At 40.0% G+C, this 19,633-nt stretch overlaps 1 protein-coding gene across 4 annotated transcripts in view; it reads left to right on the forward strand.

Annotated features, from left to right (window-relative positions):
- Positions 1–18,906, forward strand: part of LPXB (lipid-A-disaccharide synthase B) — a 169,376-nt gene extending 150,470 nt beyond the window's left edge. For all 4 annotated transcript variants that reach the window (XM_089386270.1, XM_089386273.1, XM_089386271.1 and 1 more), the window contains one exon: positions 18,463–18,906. In XM_089386270.1, coding sequence (XP_089242396.1) covers positions 18,463–18,667 — 205 coding nt within the window. In that variant the 3' untranslated portion in view covers positions 18,668–18,906. The remainder of the gene's footprint in view (positions 1–18,462) is intronic.
- Positions 18,907–19,633: the final 727 nt, after the last annotated feature.

The following is a 19,633-nucleotide window of genomic DNA, read 5'->3' on the forward strand; positions in this document are numbered from 1 at the left end:
AAGAATTAAAACAAAGTACCTTAAAAACTCTACCCTTCCCATTTTGGAAAATACTAGGAAGATTATGTGGTTTAATTAGGAAAAAGGGGAAAGACAAACATAATAGTAAGGAGAATAATGACACATGGGTGGGTGAATAATCAAGCTATTGAATTATAAAAAAAATAATTAATTATGCATGACATGACAAGTGTCACCTATGAGGACTCCTATAAAAGAAGGGGCAAGCCATGGAAGAAGGGACTTTTGGGGAACCCTATTGTTGGATGGATGAGATGTTGTGAGAGAAGTGATTACGAAGCTATAGTGAGTTTGGTGAGGGAGAGGATTTAGAGAGGGGACTCTTGAGCCAAGGTGTGCTCTCCTCTACTAGCTAGTGCTTGTCTCCATTGTACAACCCCATTGCAGCTCGGGGGTCCGTGGGGAAGAAGAGTACCCAAGGAGTAGGCTGGGAGGTTAACCGGTGGGTATTCGCATTCGGATCAAGTGCGTCATCATTCACTCGCAGAGGTGACCAGCTACAAGGGAGTACCAGTAACAACAGAGCAAGCAGAGTCTCGCCTTCTGGTGAACGGTACACATGTATTTCATTACTATTGATCTTAGTTAAACATATGTAAATGTATGTCATGATATGTTTTCCTGAATGAGTGTGAGGAATGTGTGTGCTAAATAAGTTGAAATTTCAATGCATTTATTTCTGGTTGTATTTGCTAAAAAAAAAAAAAAATATTGTCTGAATTTTGTTCCTCACATTTTGTGAAGGATGAACATATTAGTGCCCTGGATCTGCAGATCTTCTACCCACCATTTTTCAATATTGCTGATGAAATCTGGGTGGGAGAGCTGGATATTCTCAAACCTGAAGGGTCTATTCCTAGGAGAATCAAACCCCTTGAGTTCTAATTGAATCGGCCAGTGATCAGAGCCTCCAAAGGGGATAACTTTAGCTGTTATTTCTCTATTTGCTAGCATAAGCTTCTCTGAGATCAAAAATCTATCTAACTTGGAGGTGACTTGAGCCTCATCTCCTCTTTTGTTGTTCCAAGTAAAAAGACCATTATGTGTTGCCGAGTCAACTAGATTCATATCATCTGTGAAGGTTTGGAACAATTCGGAGTCTTTATTGAGCAATCTGGTACCTCCTTTTTTTCTTTTTTTTTGAAAGTGATTTTATCATGTTAAAATCTCCTCCCAAGACCCAAGGTCTTTCTCCATTTCTGCTTCTGAGCTCTGCCAAGGAGTTTAAGAGTGAGTTTCTCATCTATTCTTTGAGGACCATAAATATTTGTGACCAGGAAAGTATCCACGACTCCCACTGGTTGAATAATTATAAATAAATAGTTTCTTAATGCCTCCGCATCTAATACACTGACTTTTTGGGGATTCCATAGAGTGAGGATGCCTCCCACTGTGTTCTCTGCTTTCACTTCGAGAAACTCAAATCTATCCATCCATTTGCTATGGATTTGCTTTAATTTTTGAATGGAGCATTTTGTTTCCTGAATAAAGATTATATCCGGTGTTGCTAGTTTCATTCTGTTACTTAGCATTCTTTGTTTTCTTTTACTACCTAGACCTCTGATATTCCAAGATATGAACTTCATAATTAAAGATTTGTGAATGAGTAACTGGTTAGGTCTTTCATCTTACCCGAATCTATCATTAGCTTTCCACACTCCATCAAGAGTTCATTTTGCTTTTTCCTGCCCCTTTTCTTTCCTGGATTTCTAGTTGCTAATCCTGGAGTTGATTTCATAGTTTTTACACCTCTGTGCTCCTGCTTGTGAATACTTTTACCTTTATCCAACCCTCTTTCCTGGGTTTTCCATAAAAACAACTGTTGTATTCTGGAGCATTCTTCTTGAGGTATTGATTCTATTCCTCCCTTGGTTCCCTGCCTCAAGAATCCTTCCAGGTCCAGGTTTTCCTTGTCTAGAATTTCCTGTAATTCATGATCTTCCAGATCTATTTTGCTTTGGGTCATTTCCTGGTCCATCTCCATTTATGTTTCACTCATAATAGTCTCATTTTGATAACCTATATCATGAGATTGTTTATTGTTTTCTTCCTTTTCTTTTTCATTAGGATCTTCCTCCTGAGATTGATTTTCCTTCGTGTTTTCTTCATTCTCTTCCAGCACTTGAAACTTGTTCTGACTGACCTTCTGCCTTTCGTTCTGTTGTTGCTTTATTCCCTTTTTTCCCCCTTTTCCTCTACTTGCCACTTTCTGAAAGCTCTCTGTATCCTTCATAGTATTGAGGTTCACTTTGTTGTCTGCTTTGCTGAGAGGGCAATCTCTGAACAGATGTCCATGTTCATGGCATCTATGGCATTTGAATGGGATATGCTCGTAGTCCACTGTTTGCACCCACTCCTCATCAAAAACTTCCAAAATAACTTCATTCGGAAGAGCTTCTGATAGATCCATTTCCACACATATTCTTGCAAAGGAGGTATATTTCCCTCTTCTTGTGGCTTCAGAAACTTTGACAAAACGCCCTAGTTTATTACCAATAGCTGCTAGCGATTCAATTTGCCAATAATCAAGAGGCAGAGAATAGAGCCTTACCCATACTGGAACCGAGGTGAAGGTCTCCTGCTCTGGGACGAAGTTCATCATCCGAGGCCTCATATAGAGACCAACTGCTGCATAAAAGTAGGGTCCTCCTTCGAATATTCTGTCTTTGTCTTTGATGTTTGAGAACACTACCATGAAGAATCCCTTTGACCCAAGATGTAGGTCAATGCTTCCTTTGGGTTTCCAGTGATACTTGATCCACGTTTGTAAAGCTTTTTCAGTGGGCCATAGTCCCATGAATTTACAAATAATGGCGTAGTTCCCCATGTGTTCTCTGTGCGCTTGCAGAGCAGGATCATTTAATATTACTCTGGGAGTGATTTTTGCTTTAGGCTTGCAAGGTCCCTTTTGCTTTTGGTCTCGTGAACCCTGATTTTTGTCTTCTTCCTCCTTGTCCTTTATGCTACTGTTTACCTTGGTCTTGGTCCCCTCTGTCCCCTTTTCATTGTCTCTATTTTTTTTCTCAGCCAAGCCTTTGTTGTTTATCACCAGTGTTTTACCTTTGTTGGATACCACGTCCTTGTAGGAGGGAGTCGAGCTCCCTCCTCTGCCTCCCTCCATTAGAAACAGTCTCTGCAACTCTCTGAACCCTCGCTGCTCGCTTCCACCGTTTTCAGTTCCTCTTGTGCAGATCAATTCTCTTATGTCCTATTTTCATCAAGCAACTCTATTACACTTTCAGTGTTACAACAGCTTAGCAATCCTTATTAACCTCAATACTCAAACCTTAGTGAGCATTCATCAACAATTACAAGTAGTGATACATCAAATTTCTGGCATACCCTGTGGCATTCAAAGCTCACTCAACCATGTAGATTAATTCTGTGTACTTCGTTCCTTCTTACAGTTCAAGGCATATTTTCATCCTTAGCAATTTAAACAACAACCAACAAGACCTAATCTTGACATAGATCTGAGTATTTAGCAATCTTCAAATACTCTTAGCAACATAACTCTATCAGCACTAAAGAAGATCTTGTCTCCAAATCTGAAGCAACATCAATCGATTTAGATTCTATCCACAGACCAGTGCATCCAACAACAACCACAACAATGAATTTTAGATGCTCCAAGCAACAACACCCCTAAACTCTCAGATATTCAATACAATATTTACAAACAGCTTTTTTTCCGGATAAATTACATAGTTTTTGGTCAACACTTTTCAAACCACTTAATGTGGTTCATCATCAGGACTCAGATAGATAGTCTGATCTCAGCAAGCTATTAAACACTGAAGAGATGCAAAGAAATTACAACAGTTAAATCATAACGGTAAGAAATTAATCAAATGTAACGTTGAAGAATCTAATGAATAATAAAATAAGGGAAACAAATATAAAAGTTATAAAATTATAAATAAAATACTATTTTTTATAAAATCAAATTGAAAAAATTATAACAAAAAGGACCAAAAAGAAAATTATTTAATTTAATATTAACTATTAATTTATTATTAGTAGTAATAATCTATTATTATTATTATTATAAAATAGAGGAATTAAGTAATATAAGAATATTTCAAAAAAATATTTCTAATAAAACATAAATAAAAGGTACTTAATGTAGATCTAACGAAAGAAAAATAAATACCTATATATATATATATATATATATATGAGAAAGTTTAGTAATAAAAAACAGGGAACAAATTGAATAAAAATAATTAGGAAAAAGAAACCCAAGACACAAAATAGAAGAATGAAAAAATAAACTAGGATAGATTCATCGAAATAATAAGAGGAATTGCGTAATATAGGAATAAATATTTTTAATTACCTAAATAAATACAAGAACTATAAGCTTAGCACCAAACTATAGAAGACTTAATAAATTTAGAAAGAATCATGATGTTAAGGGACTTAACGCTGAAAAAATAAGAAAACTAAAACCAACAAAGGAAGGGAATAGACCAAAAAAAAGAACAACTCTAGGAATAAATAGACAAGATCCAACAACTGTTAATTTTCCACCCATTGTCCCTATTTAGACCTTCTCTCAGTTTTGATAGCCTCCCTAAATTTCCGATGATGGAAATGATCAATCCTAGCAATGACCTGGGACTCTTCTATACAAATATGGTGTTTTCTCTTCTCTACATGTTCAGCTAAAGTTGAGGAGCGAATCCTACAATGTTTGATGTCGGTCACGTGTTCTTGAATCATTTGATTTATGCAGCGGCCAATTTCTCGAATGTAGGGGGTCGCACATGAACATGGGATTAGATAAACACCTTTCATGCTTCTAAGGTCCACCGGGTCTTTGACAGATCTTAGGGAGCTATGAATTGTGTTAAAGGATCTAGAGATGGAAGAGACATTGTGTTTCTTAAAAATTTGCGCAATCTTGTTGGTTGTCCCTTGGATAAAGGGAAGATGAACACTAGAAACCAATTCTTTGGGCTCCTTCCTTATCTTTGGACCATTGCTCGCCTTTAAGAAAGCCTTGAGACCTTGGTGTTTATTATATCCATTCCTTAAGGAGATGGGTTTTTTCATATAGTAATTTTCCAAATCCAATAAACATTGGTCATTAAATAGAATTTACTAGAATGGGTTCGCATGTTCATATCTATATAGAACTCAATGATACATTCACCAAACTCAGCCATAAACTAGGTCATAAGGTGCTTTTAAATTAGCAGCGTGCATAGCCAGTAGAACAGTCCTTCCTTCGTCCTCAATCAAACTCAGAGTGTGTCTCAAAGTGAGCTTAGAATGTGGCTACCTTAGGCCTAACTCGGCCTATTCTCTGCAGCTCAACCAGGGCTACTTTGGTCCCTTGGTCAACATTCATCAACAATTTCAATTAGCAATGCATCCTAAGTCACTAGACACGAGGACAAGGGACATGCGGGACACACAAATTCGGGTGTCCAACACGGGGCACGTAGACCCCCCATAGCAAGACACAAGACACATAGGACACATTATATATATATATATTAGTAAATAGAAATTTCATATTACACATTCTCATGATGATACAAATTCAGACATACATCTAGATTCTACATTGTAAATTTATAACATTATGCATACAAATACAATCATGATAGATTCATCAATGATCCAACACGAGAAAGAAAAGAAATTAACAATAAACTGCAGTTTTCTCATTAAGTCATCAAAATCAAAATGTGTTACATAGGTACTGAGTCCTGAGGACTCTTGACTAGGAATGCCAATGGCAAATAGAAATAGAAAATACAAATATACAAAGTAGTAGGTACCACATCAATCATCATCATTAAAATCAGCATCACTATCACGGTCACTAGGTAGCTCATCAATCATCATCATTAAAATCAGCATCACTGTCACGGTCACCACTGATCTCCCTTGCATCCTCCTCCTTTGTATCCAATGTAATCTTTGCATCTGCTAGTGTGGAGGATGACGCCTCAAGAGTATCACCATCATCAAAGGTGACAGGCTCTAACTTTGGCTTATTAAGATCCAAGTTGGCTAATGCCAATTCAACACTATTGTCCAAACTCAGCAATACATTCACCAAACTCAGCCATAAACTAGGTCATAAGGTGCTTTTAAATCAACAGCGTGCATAGCCATTAGAACATTCCTTCCTTGTTCTCAATCAAACTTAGACTGCGGCTCAAAGTGAGCTTAGAATGTGGCTACCTTAGGCCTAACTCAGTCTATTCTCTGCAGCTCAACCAGGGCTACTTCGGTCACTTAGTCAACATTCATCAACAATTTCAATTAGCAATGCATCCTAAGTCACTAGACATGAGGACAAGGGACACGCCGGACACACAAATTCGAGTGTCCAACATGGGGCACCCAGACCCCCCGAAGCAAGACACATAGGACACATTATATATATATATATATATATATATATATATATATATATATATATAAAATTCTATTTCATATTACACATTCTCATGATGATACAAATTCAGACATACATCTAGATTCTACATTGTAAATTTGTAACATTATGCATACAAATACAATCATGACAGATTCATCAATGATCCAATACAAGAAAGACAAGAAATTAACAATAAATTGCAGTTTTCTCATTAAGTCATCAAAATCAAAATGTGTTACATAGGTACTGAGTCCTGAGGACTCTTGACTAGGAATGCCAATGGAAAATAGAAATAGCAAATACAAAACTACAAGGTAGTAGGTAGCTCATCAATTAGCATCATTAAAATCAGCATCACTGTCACAGTCACCACTGATCCCCCCCCGCATCCTCCTCCTCTGTATCCAATGTAATCTTTGCATCTGCTGGTGTGGAGGATGACGCCTCAAGAGTATCACCATCATCAAAGGTGACAGGCTCTAACATCGGCTCATTAAGATCCATGTTGGCCAATGCCAACTTGACACTATTGTCCAAACCCATATCATCAGGAAACACATCCCACATTTGTCTTTCCTTTCAACCACTCCTCCCTCTTCCTATAAATAAGACAAAGGTTGGTGTGCACATACACTATTGTCTTTGCCTTGGATTGCTCAAGACTGCTCATCTTCAAACTATACAAATTCCCATATGTGCTCCAATTTCTCTTGCAATAAGAGGATGAAGTAACTTGAGAGAGGAGCCTCAAGGACAACTATTGTAGAGGAGGGCATGTTGCCCCATGAGTTTCCCACCAAGAATAGGGCTTCTTAGCCCTTTGTCCCTAATCACATCATAGCCTACAAATCACCCAATCCCAGTGGAAAACTCTGCAAAGACATCCTCCACCTCATCAATGGCTGCTCTATACTGAAATATCCATCTCAATGCATCCTTCCTCCCTTGTGAAATTTCACCATCCATGTGAGTAGGGAATCTGCAGGAAGGTCTACCATTCAACCACTCATGGCTATAGTATTTTGGATTCAATGAGTGAGCCAAAAAATGCAAAGGTGTGTGATTCTTGTCCCACTTGCTAACAATAATATATTGTATGGTGGTGAAGAAGGCCTTTGATGATGTCTCATACTCAGGGCACTCAATCTATAAAATAATGGTCCTCACGGACTCAATCATGGAATCCCATCCCTCACAAACCTCTCCTAGGATCGGTTGGTTTATATTCGCAAATTGTAGCAAAGAAATGATAGGGTCCATGATTTTAATAGTGAGATCTACCCTCTCCCACCAAGCATCATCTAACATTATGTCCTTGACTCATTTTGAGGCTACTTGATTCGTCTTTCTCCTAAAAGCCAAAACTCTGAAATAACCATGGCCCCAAGAGCGATTTGGACCTCCCTCAACCTTTTCAGCGTGATGAATGCAAAAGCAAACCATGTATCTGCAATCTTCAACAATAATAGATGTGTGTACTCTTTGTAGATTGTGAGGGCATTGATATAATTTTGTACAAAGTTGCGGACATGTCGTGCCTCCTCAATAAGACTTTCAATGAACATCAGAAGCAAAAGTTTTAAGTGCTAAATTCAAGGAATGGACAATGCAAGGTGTCCAAAATACTTGCAGATATTTAGCTTCCACAATCATGCTAGCAGCCTTGCAAACAAGTGCATTGTCTGTAATGATTTGCACACAAGAATCAACACCTACATCTTCAATAACTTTAATGAACAACTCACCCATATAATGTGCATCCTTGTATTTTCCTAGTGCATCTATTGATTTCAAGAAAACTAGTCCATTCAAGGAAGACACCATGAAGTTGATTAGTGGGTGACGTGCTAGATTTGTCCATCCATCAGAAACAATATTAACACAAGATGTTGGCCATGCTGATTTAATAGACTTGAGCATTTTATCCACCTCTTTCTTTGCCTTAGTCAACAATGTGGTTCTAAGCCTCTTTGACCTAGGAGGTACATACCCCGATGGAGTCCCTTGAGTTAGAACTTAGCACATCTCAATAAATAAAGGTGATTGTGCAACGCTAAATGATATGAAGTTTAGATAGAAAAAGAAGGCAATGGTGATATCAATCTCTTCTCGTCTCTCTTGCTGAAATATCTTGTCCATTGGACCAAGTGCCACTGCCTTTCTTTTTGTTGTTTGACCTACACCACCACCACGAAAACTTTCAAATAGAAATTTGCTGTTGCTTTTCCTCAAGAATGTAAGGGGATCCTCATTCTTGTTATTTTTAGATGATGCAGCCACCCTTGCACACCAACATTGGCTTCTCTTTCCATTTCTTTCCTCTTAGCTACAGACACATTTGGACATGCTCTAATTCCACAACCTAGTAAGCCCAACAAATGCGCTTTCACACGGAAATAGGTGCTACTGCTCTTGAATTGGCTGTTGCAATAGTTGCATGTCCAAAGAATATTTCCTCTTCCCTTTAACTTGTTGCCTTGCCTGTTGAAATTTGGTACCGGAGGACAGGTGGTTCCCTTAGGCTTTGATCTTTGGCCTAGGGAAAAGTGTCCAAAAGAATTTAATTTTTCTCCTAAAGTGACTTTATAATTTTATAAAGTTAAATCTAATTTAAAAGTGACTTTAAGTGATAAAGTTATTAAGTCTAATTTTAAAGTGACTTTTATAAAGTCAATGAAAAATTAGAAAGGAAAAGTGACTTTGGAAATAAATGACTAAGTGGGTCTTTATTAAAGTGGGGTGAATTAAAAAATAGAAAGTGAGATTTAAATGAGCATTTAATCTCAACCATTGATCTAAATCTATTTCAGCCATTGGATTTAGAGATCACCCAAAAGTCACTTGGATCATCCAAAAGTCACTTGGAGTTATATTAAAGGAGGAAAAGGAGGAAAAGGTCATTCATTCTTTCATGAGCAGATTGGGAGAAGGAGAGCAAGAGAGCAAGAGAGATTTCTGAGCAGGAAGGAGAAGGAGACAGCAGCTTGGCACACATTCCAAGGCAGCAGTTGAGCAGATTTGTACAGCTGATTCAGCACATAGTGAAAGGCAGATTTTTGCACAAACATCGAGGAGCAGTTTGCTGATTTTTCTGCACACAAAACGGAGGTCGTACAACATTTATTGCTGTCCTGTTTGCTGTAATTTCCAGATTGCTGTGAGGCACGGGAAAGGAGATAAGTTGTAAATTTGCTTGCTGATTTTTTGCTGAATAATTCTCACTGTAAAAAGGCAATTTTCAGAAATAAAGAAGAGCTCTCAAACTGGTTTTTCCCAAGAGTTGTAGGGGGTTTTTCCAGGGTCAAGTTGACCAAAAATATCAGTGTTTTAATGTGTTTTAATGGTTGTTTTTGATTGCTGATTTTTAATTCTGCAATTTCCAGCATTCTGAAAAATTTCCAGAATTTGTGTTTTCAGCAATATTTATTTTTTTCAGTCTGTTAAATGTATGGTTATGGGAATGGGCATTTAACTACATGGGAGAAATAAGGAGAAACTGAAAACCGGGGTGGGAAAACAGAAATTTCTACATGGTATCAGAGCTTGAGTGCTGAAGGGCAGTTTGGGACAGCAAAAAGGAAAAATTACAGTTGCTGATTTTTCACTCAGAAAATTCCAGCAAGCTGATTTTTTCATAAACAACAGTTTTATCTTTACTACAGCAGTGCTATTTTTCAGTTTTAGGACAGCAGGATGTCATTGGGATTGAGGGTGGAGGATAGGTTGGATGGGCATACAAATTACAGTGTTTGGAAGGAGAGAATGCAGAGTATCTTTGAGGAGGCAGAAGTCTGGGATATCATGGTGCATACCGCACAGAACCCTGTTGTTGTGCCCACTGATGTTACTCAGTTGGCTGAGTATAAAAAGAAGAACAATAAGGGTAAGAGGCTGATTCTAGACGGAATCAAAGACCATTGCATTCCTCATGTGAGAGGAAAGAGCAATGCCCATGAGATGTGGACAGCTTTGTCCAATCTCTACCAGAGTACCAATGAGAACCAGAAGATGGTCCTGAAGGAGAAGCTGAAGAACATTAAGATGGGGAATGATAGTGTAGCTGGATATCTCACAAAGATTACCAATGTGAGAGATGAGTTGGCAGCGATTGGAGAGGCCATTCCATCCACTGAGTTGGTGCGTATTGCAGTGAATGGCCTCCCCCGTTCATGGTTGGACTTTGCTGATGGGGTTTGTGCACGTGAGACCCTTCCCACATGGGAGAGGTTTTGGGATGATTGTATTCAGACAGAGATCAGGAAAGGACAGCTTGGGGCAGCCAAGCCAGTTGAGCAGGATGAGGACGTAGCACTGGTGGCAGGAGGCAAGAAAGGCAAAGGGAAGAAGCAGGCTTCCACAAGTGGTGGTGGGGGCAAAGGCAAAGGTAAAGGTAAACAGGGGAACACACAGAAGGACTATTCCAAGGTGAAGTGTTGGAATTGTCAAAAGATGGGACACTATGCAGTTGTGTGTCCGGAGAAGAAGAAGAAGAAGGGGAAGAACCAGGACGTGGCAGCTTCAGCAGAGATTGAGGACTTTGCTGGTCGTTTTGACCGAGAGTTTGCGTTCACTACGTGTGAGTCCTCTAGTACAGGATCACCTGCCACACAGGTTCAGAGGGAGCATGCTTTTCCCTCGATTAGCGGAGCATCTACAGGTATCTGGTATGTGGACAGTGGGGCTTCACGTCACATGACAGGAGTCCGTGAGTACTTCTCAGAGCTTTCAGAGAGTGGCATTGATATTGAGGTAGTACTCGGTGATGACAGAGTTGTTAGAGCAGTCGGGGTGGGGACAGTGACATTTCAGAGGGAGTCCAATCCTCCCTTGAAGGTGTCAGAGGTTCTTTATGTGCCAGGGATGAGGAAGAACCTGATATCCGTCTCAGCTTTGGAGGACAGAGGATATGAGGTACTGTTCAGGGGAGGACAGGTGTTGATGTATCCCAGGGGCACTCCAGCTGATTCAGCTAGAGTGATAGGTGTACGCCATGCAAAGGTGTACAAGTTTGCATTCCAGCCCCTTTTGGCATTGAGCAGTAGTACCGACAGCAGAGCTAACAGTTCTGAGCTGTGTGAGATTTGGCACCGCAGGATGGGACACATGTATCATGGAGCCTTGAGGACATTGCGGGAGATCACTACAGGTGTGCCAGATTTCAGTACTGATCACTTTGATACTTGCAGAGGTTGTGTGATGGGCAAGTTTGCCAAATCCCCTTTTCCTAGCAGTGACAGCAGAGCGACGGGGATACTTGATTTGATTCATTCCGATGTGAGCGGTCGGATGTCTCATGTTTCCTTGAGTGGATATGTGTACTATGTGTTATTCATTGATGATCACTCCAGGAGGACCTGGATTTATTTTTTGAAGACCAAGAGTGAGGTCTTCAAGCGGTTTCAGGAGTTCAGAGCTCTTGTGGAGACTCAGACAGGTCGAAAGATCAAGTCCTTGAGGTCGGACAATGGAGGAGAGTACACCCTTGGAGAGTTTGTTGACTATTGTGCGGAGGCAGGCATTAGGAGGGAGTTTACTGTTCCTTACAACCCCCAGCAGAACGGAGTTGCCGAGAGGAAGAACAGATCCATCATAGGGGCTGCCAAAGCCATGATACATGATCAGGGGTTGCCATTGTTCTTGTGGGCAGAGGCCTGCAACACAGCTGTTTACTTGCAGAACAGGAGTCCGCATCGTGCCTTGGGGCACATGACTCCTGAGGAGGCTTTCTTTGGGAAGAAACCTGATCTTGGTCATCTTCATATCTTTGGATGCATTACATACTCCTATATACCCAAGGAGGAGAGGACCAAACTAGAGCCCACCGCAAAGAAGGGTATCTTTGTGGGCTACAATGAGACCTCAAAGGCCTTTCGGATTTACATTCCTGCACAGAGGAGAGTTGTTGTCAGACGGGATGTGAAGTTCGAGGAGGACAGGGCCTTTAGGAGGTCACGGGAGTTAGAGTATCTGGATCAGCCAGACCCTCAGCAGCAGTTGAGTCAGTCGCAGGGATCCAGTGGGCAGGGATCAGGAGGATCAGGAGGTACATCTATGAGGATGTCAGGTCCGTCAGTGAGCAGTGGCTCATCGAGCCAGAGGGGTGGTGCTCCAGGCAGCATGCAGAGCAGTTCACTAGGGAGTCCACTGATGGACAGTTCACACGGTACCTCAGCTTCTACAGGTTCATGTGCAGGCAGGAGGACAGCAGACAGACAGTCAGGAGTTCAGGCTACTGATGGTGATGAGGAGGAGTTTCATTCTCCTATGGGAGAAGCATGCTCAGGGAAGAGGAAGCCCAAGTGGCTTCAGGACACCTTGAGAGATGCCACATCTGTTGCTGAGCCGAAGAGGCCGGTCAGAGAGAGTAGACCACCTGAGAGGTTATGTAGCTATATGGCGATGGTTACCAGCATCCTTGACTCTGAGCCTTCTAGCTATGAGGAGGCAGCTAGCCAGCAGGTCTGGAGAGAGGCCATGCAGGAGGAGTATTCTTCTATCATGAAGAATGATGTTTGGGAGGTGGTGCCGAGGCCTGAGGGCAAATCTGTGGTTACTTCCAGATGGCTTTACAAGGTAAAGCATGCTGCAGATGGCAGCATTGAGAAATTCAAAGCGAGGTTTGTGGCTAGAGGGTTCTCCCAGGTAGAGGGAGTTGATTATGAGGAGACCTTCGCTCCCGTGGCTCGATATACTTCGATCCGCTCCATTATATCGATAGCAACAGAGATGGGTGAAGATCCACCAGATGGATGTGAAGACCGCATTTCTCAATGGCTTCATACAGGAGGAGGTGTACATTGAGCAGCCACAGGGCTTTGAGGTGCATGGGAAGGAGTCCCATGTGTGCAGATTGAAGAAGGCCCTTTATGGCCTGAAGCAAGCTCCCAGAGCTTGGTACTCCAGGATAGATGCATACTTGCAGGGGATGGGTTTCACAAAGAGTGAGGCAGATCCGAACCTTTACTTTATTGTGATTGGTGAGGAGCCTCTCATTCTGGTGCTGTATGTGGATGACTTGATCATTACAGGTGCAGAGAGACTCATAGAGCACTGCAAGAGAGATCTTGCGGCGGAGTTTGAGATGAAGGACATCGGCTTGATGCATTACTTTTTGGGTTTGGAGGTGTGGCAGGAGGAGGGGCATTTCTTCCTGGGGCAGGGGAAGTATATTGTGGACATCCTTAGCAGATTCCACATGGAGGATTGTAGACCCATGTCGACACCGATGATCACCAACTGGAAGAAGCTTCATGCTTCGGATTCCGAGTTGGTGGATCCCACATTGTACAGGCAGCTGATTGGTTCCTTGATGTATTTGGTCAACACTAGACCAGATATCTGTTTTGCAGTCAACACAATGAGTCAGTTTATGTGTGAGCCTAGGAAGGTTCACTGGGTGGCTGCAAAACACATTTTGCGGTACTTGCAGGGGACAGTGGATTATGGTCTGGACTACAGGCAGGGAGATGGAGTGAGATTGGCAAGATACACTGATTCTGATTGGGCAGGTTGTGCTTCTGATAGGAAGAGCACTTCAGGGTGTTGTTTTGGGTTGGGTTCAGCAGTAGTGTCATGGTTCAGCCGGAAGCAGCAGTCAGTAGCACTGAGTTCAGCGGAAGCAGAGTATATGGCAGCCAGTCTAGCTAGTTGTGAGGCTATCTGGCTTCGCAAGATGTTGTTTGGCTTATTTGGTCAGCCGTTGAGACCTTCAGTGATTTACTGTGATAATCAGAGTTGCATTAAACTCACGGAGAATCCAGTATTTCATGACAGGTCAAAGCATATCGGGATCAGATATCATTTCATCAGAGACTATGTTCAGAAGGGAGCTGTGAAGCTTGAGTATATTTCCACTGATGAGCAGGTTGCAGATATCCTTACCAAAGCCTTACCACGGGGCAAGCATGTCTACTTCAGAGACAAGATGGGTGTGGTGAGGAACACCTTCCTCGGTAAGAGGGAGTGTTGAAATTTGGTACCGGAGGACAGGTGGTTCCCTTAGGCTTTGATCTTTGGCCTAGGGAAAAGTGTCCAAAAGAATTTAATTTTTCTCCTAAAGTGACTTTATAATTTTATAAAGTTAAATCTAATTTAAAAGTGACTTTAAGTGATAAAGTTATTAAGTCTAATTTTAAAGTGACTTTTATAAAGTCAATGAAAAATTAGAAAGGAAAAGTGACTTTGGAAATAAATGACTAAGTGGGTCTTTATTAAAGTGGGGTGAATTAAAAAATAGAAAGTGAGATTTAAATGAGCATTTAATCTCAACCATTGATCTAAATCTATTTCAGCCATTGGATTTAGAGATCACCCAAAAGTCACTTGGATCACCCAAAAGTCACTTGGAGTTATATTAAAGGAGGAAAAGGAGGAAAATGTCATTCATTCTTTCATGGGCAGATTGGGAGAAGGAGAGCAAGAGAGATTTCTGAGCAGAAAGGAGAAGGAGACAGCAGCTTGGCACACATTCCAAGGCAGCAGTTGAGCAGATTTGTACAGCTGATTCAGCACATAGTGAAAGGCAGATTTTTGCACAAACATCGAGGAGCAGTTTGCTGATTTTTTTGCACACAAAACGGAGGTCGTACAACATTTATTGCTGTCATGTTTGCTGTAATTTCCAGATTGCTGTGAGGCACGGGAAAGGAGATAAGTTGTAAATTTGCTTGCTGATTTTTTGCTGAATAATTCTCACTGTAAAAAGGCAATTTTCAGAAATAAAGAAGAGCTCTCAAACTGGTTTTCCCCAAGAGTTGTAGGGGGTTTTTCCAGGGTCAAGTTGACCAAAAATATCAGTGTTTTAATGGCTGTTTTTGATTGCTGATTTTTAATTCTGCAATTTCCAGCATTCTGAAAAATTTCCAGAATTTGTGTTTTCAGCAATATTTATTTTTTTCAGTCTGTTAAATGTATGGTTATGGGAATGGGTATTTAACTACATGAGAGAAATAAGGAGAAACTGAAAACCGGGGTGGGAAAACAGAAATTTCTACATTGCCCTTGATCTCTTGTGACATACTTCCACAACGAATATACTTTCTTGAGCCTATTGTCTTTATAAATTTATTTTTCTCAACATTTGAAGTTGTTGTTGCAACCCCATTTCCAACAGAGGGAGCACTGTCAGACCCTGATGAAACTGGAATAGGGGGGGCATTACCAATGGGGACATTCTTCCACTTTTTTTGCCCCTTCCCTACTACTCTTGATTGAGCCATGAATACTGTAAAAATAAAATAAAAAATGCACTAGCATGTGAACAAAATGGACAGACAAATTGTTGTAGCAAAACTGAGAAAAAATGGAAGCAAAGTGCACTTACCGATTGCTTGAATCACCTCCAAAACGCTCCTAAACCCTTTGCTACTCGCTCCCACACAGCCACAGCAAGAGAGACACATTACAATGAAGAGAAACTGGCCCAAATCGGGCTTTTAAATAGTCGCAACACACTTTTCGAGAGGGACACATGTCCCAAAATCATAACATGTTGCTTGGGCAAATCGAATTCACTAGGTCCACAAATCCCTCATGTTCAGATATGCTCAACCCATGAATCAGACATGTGTCCCTCAAGAATTATCTCTGACATGCAAGATTCAAGACACGTGGGCGGGGGGGGGGGGGAGGATGAATCCGGTTACTTAGAATACATCAAATTTCTGGCATACCCTGTGGCATTCAAAGCTCATTCAACCATGTAGATTAATTCTGTATACTTCATTCCTTCTCACAGTTCAAGACATATTTTCATCTTTAGCAATTTAGACAACAACCAGCAAGACTTAATCTTGACATAGATATGAGTACTTGGCAGTCTTCAAATACTCTCAGCAACATAACTCTGTAAGCACTAAAGAAGATCTTGTCTCCAAATCTGAAGAAACATCAATCAATTTAGATTCTGTCCACAGACCAGTGCATCCAACAACAACCACAACAATGAATTTTAAAGGCTCCAAGCAACAACACCCCTAATCTCTCAAATGTTCAATACAATAGTCAATTTCCAAATCCAATAAACACTAGTCATTAAACAGAATTTACTAGAATGGGTTCACATGCTCAGATCTCTTTAGAATTCAGCAATACATTCACCAAACTCAGCCATAAGCTAGGCCATAAGATGCTTTTAAATCAGTGGCTTGAATAGCCCTTAGAACAAGCCTTCATTCGTCCGCAAGCAGACTCAGACTGCGGCTCAAAGTGAGCTCAGAATGCAGCTACCTTGGGCCTAACTCGACTATTCTCTGTGGCTCAACCAGGGCTGCTTCAGCTCCTTTTTCTGCAGCTTAACAGGGCTATTTAGGCCCTTCTCTTCTGCGGCTTAACAGGGCTATTTTGGCACTTGACAGGCCTTAAACATACTTCAAAATTTGTCCTCAGATCAGGCCTTGAATCTGCCTCATACTTGGATTCTGCCCAGCAGAGTACCACAGCAAGAAAAAATAAAATAATGAAACTAAAAAACATCATGAAACTTGGCGTTTTTTGAGATATACTCCATCCTAAATTCAACCAGATTTAGACTAGGGATTCTAGGGCTAGTGACAAACCCTAGAGGTTAACTTGGAATGAACTGGCTTCTTCAAGGCTGCTCTTTCATCCATGCTCTGATACCATGTTGATTTTATAATGATTTCCTTAAATGATAATTACTTCCAATGATTTTATCCATTAGATTATATTAATTTGCTTTCACCATTAAGCAATTATCTTAGAGATTTTCTTAGAGCACCACATTCAATTAAGATAACGAACGCATGGAATATCAAAATGAGCATGTTGATACAACTATACCATCCATATGTGCACCTGAAAAGGAGCGGGTGGAGTATCTAATATACCACAGCTGAGCTAGCACAATGATATATCCAAAGGAGAAAATGAGAGAATTGTTCTAAGTTTGAAGAGTCCGAGCAAGAAGACTTGTGGAATCAGCAACAATACATCCATATGAGATGCCTCTAACGTAGTTACCCCTTGGGGGATAATACTAGGCATTAATGGAATTTGAAGTATGTCAATGGATTCGTGGATTCCTTGCCTCCTTTTCTCTTTATACACATTTCAAGGAATTCTAGAGATCTTTTAGGCACGGCCAAAATGTAATGAAATTTATAATTTTATGGCTAGTATAAGTTTATAAGTAGCCTGTTATTCGTAATCAAGCACTCTTCTTCACGTAATTTGTGTCGACCGAGAAGTAAAGCGCAACCTTGCCAGCATGCTTCATTGGTTTTCTTGTCGATGTGGAGACCCTTCTAACGAAGCGCAAAATGCTACTAGGTCGCGTAGGTTTCATATATATATACATATATATATATATATACCCCAACCTTTGTTGAAAATTTTGAATTGAAATTGAACCTAATCATGGTCGAACCCAGTCTGTACTACATAGAATTTATTTATCCTAGCTTTCATATGTTGGTCTTATTTCTCTAATTGCTGAAGGGATCACAGCCTTCTCGATGAATTGCTTCAGTATTCGTCAATTGTTTCCAGTTTCCACCAATTTTGGTTTTCTAGGCCACCATTGACGGATCTTTTATAGAAAAATATAAACATTAATTCTGTAGTGTAAAAGCTTGGGGTTTTTCTGATGTGTACAACATTCCCCTTGTACGTCATTACATATGCTTAAATGTCCTTTAATCGAAAGATATTATGGTCTGTTACGACGCCGTGTATACACGTGTGTCGGCATATTATTAATGTGCATCATGTTTTGTCATATTATTATGTCTAAAGTTCAGTCTAATGATGGATTAGGGATATGTATGGATTGTGTTGGAAGGTAGCCACCTCAACCATATCGCCTGTATCTAAATACCGTGAATGAGATTAAATATATCAAGTATCTTCAGTCGTGTGTGTCTTGTTTTTCCACTATTTGATTCATAAATGTTATAGTGTTGGCCCAGCTGATATGGTTTACATTCGAAGGTGTTGAATGATGGGGAAATGTTGGATTTTGATATGGAGAATGAGTGGTGGGAAGAAGAGATTACTCACATGCAATTGTTTCTTGATAACAGGCAACTTGCCCAAAATGAGAATCTTCGAGAGCAGCAAGCTGTAGCTGCAGAGAAAGTGTTTGACATTCTTAGTCCTCCAATGAAAGATTTGAGCAGCGCATCCTTTCAAGGTTTTAAGCCACCACGGGTCTTGCAGAAATTAAGGACCCCAACGCCAAGTATGATTGCAGCTGTTACTGTTTTGAACTCAATAAAATGGCAATAATGTAAAATGCTATACATTCTTAGTTCCTTATATTGGATAAGGATAGACAATGAATTCAGGGGTAGTGAGTTTATCACAACATTCACGGCATAAATGTTGGATTGCAAAGAAAAAGTTATCCAAGTTAAAGTTGATGAGCTAGCACGAGCTCATTATTCCTATGGTTGTAATAATCTGAATGCCTTGTCTTTCAAATTTATATATTATTACAACAAAGCTATACCAATTTATTATGATTATTTGGTTGTTAATAGTTAAAATTTATCAAATTATTTGGAATTTTAAGTCCATACAAAATGAGATATGAAATCCAACATTTGAAGTTCTTAGTTGTACGTGTTAAATTGGCCAAAATTTAACTCTGAATTGGCTAAAAATTACATTTGATTAAGCAACATCAAAAAACTAGTTTTACCGGCATTGAGAAGCTCTCCATTCAAGTAGATAAAATGTGATTTGGTTACATACAACATTATTCATTTCATGAATGCGTTTCAATGTTTTTTTTTCCTCGGAAAAAGTGTAATTTTCATAAAAAAAGATAAGAAAATTACATGTTGTATGATACTGCATATATGAACTGCTATCAGCAATGAGAAAGTACTGTTTGTAGCTTTTATAAGCTTTACATAAAACTATTTTGATGCTTACTGATAATAAACTTTAGAGAAGTCCAGTAAGTTTATGATATAAGTGTTTTGTCCAAAAAATAAGCTGGAAACTAGACAAGTTATATACATAGAAGGAGTAAGTGGTAACAAAAAATGAAGAATGATCTAGCGATCATTCGGAAAGGAACCAATCATATCCATGAAAGGACGATGGTAGTAACTGTAGAAGATGTCGCCCCTGTATTCCTGTATCTGCCACTATTCTCTGTTCAGCGGCACTACCTCTTTGGATAAACGATCAGTGATCTCATTCCTTTCCCTGTATATATGTGAGCATGCAAAAGAATCAAATTGT

This window comes from Pinus tabuliformis, chromosome Q, assembly GCF_031772625.1.
Source record: "Pinus tabuliformis cultivar Carrire ecotype Pingquan chromosome Q, CPIR1, whole genome shotgun sequence".
Lineage (NCBI taxonomy): Eukaryota > Viridiplantae > Streptophyta > Pinopsida > Pinales > Pinaceae > Pinus > Pinus tabuliformis.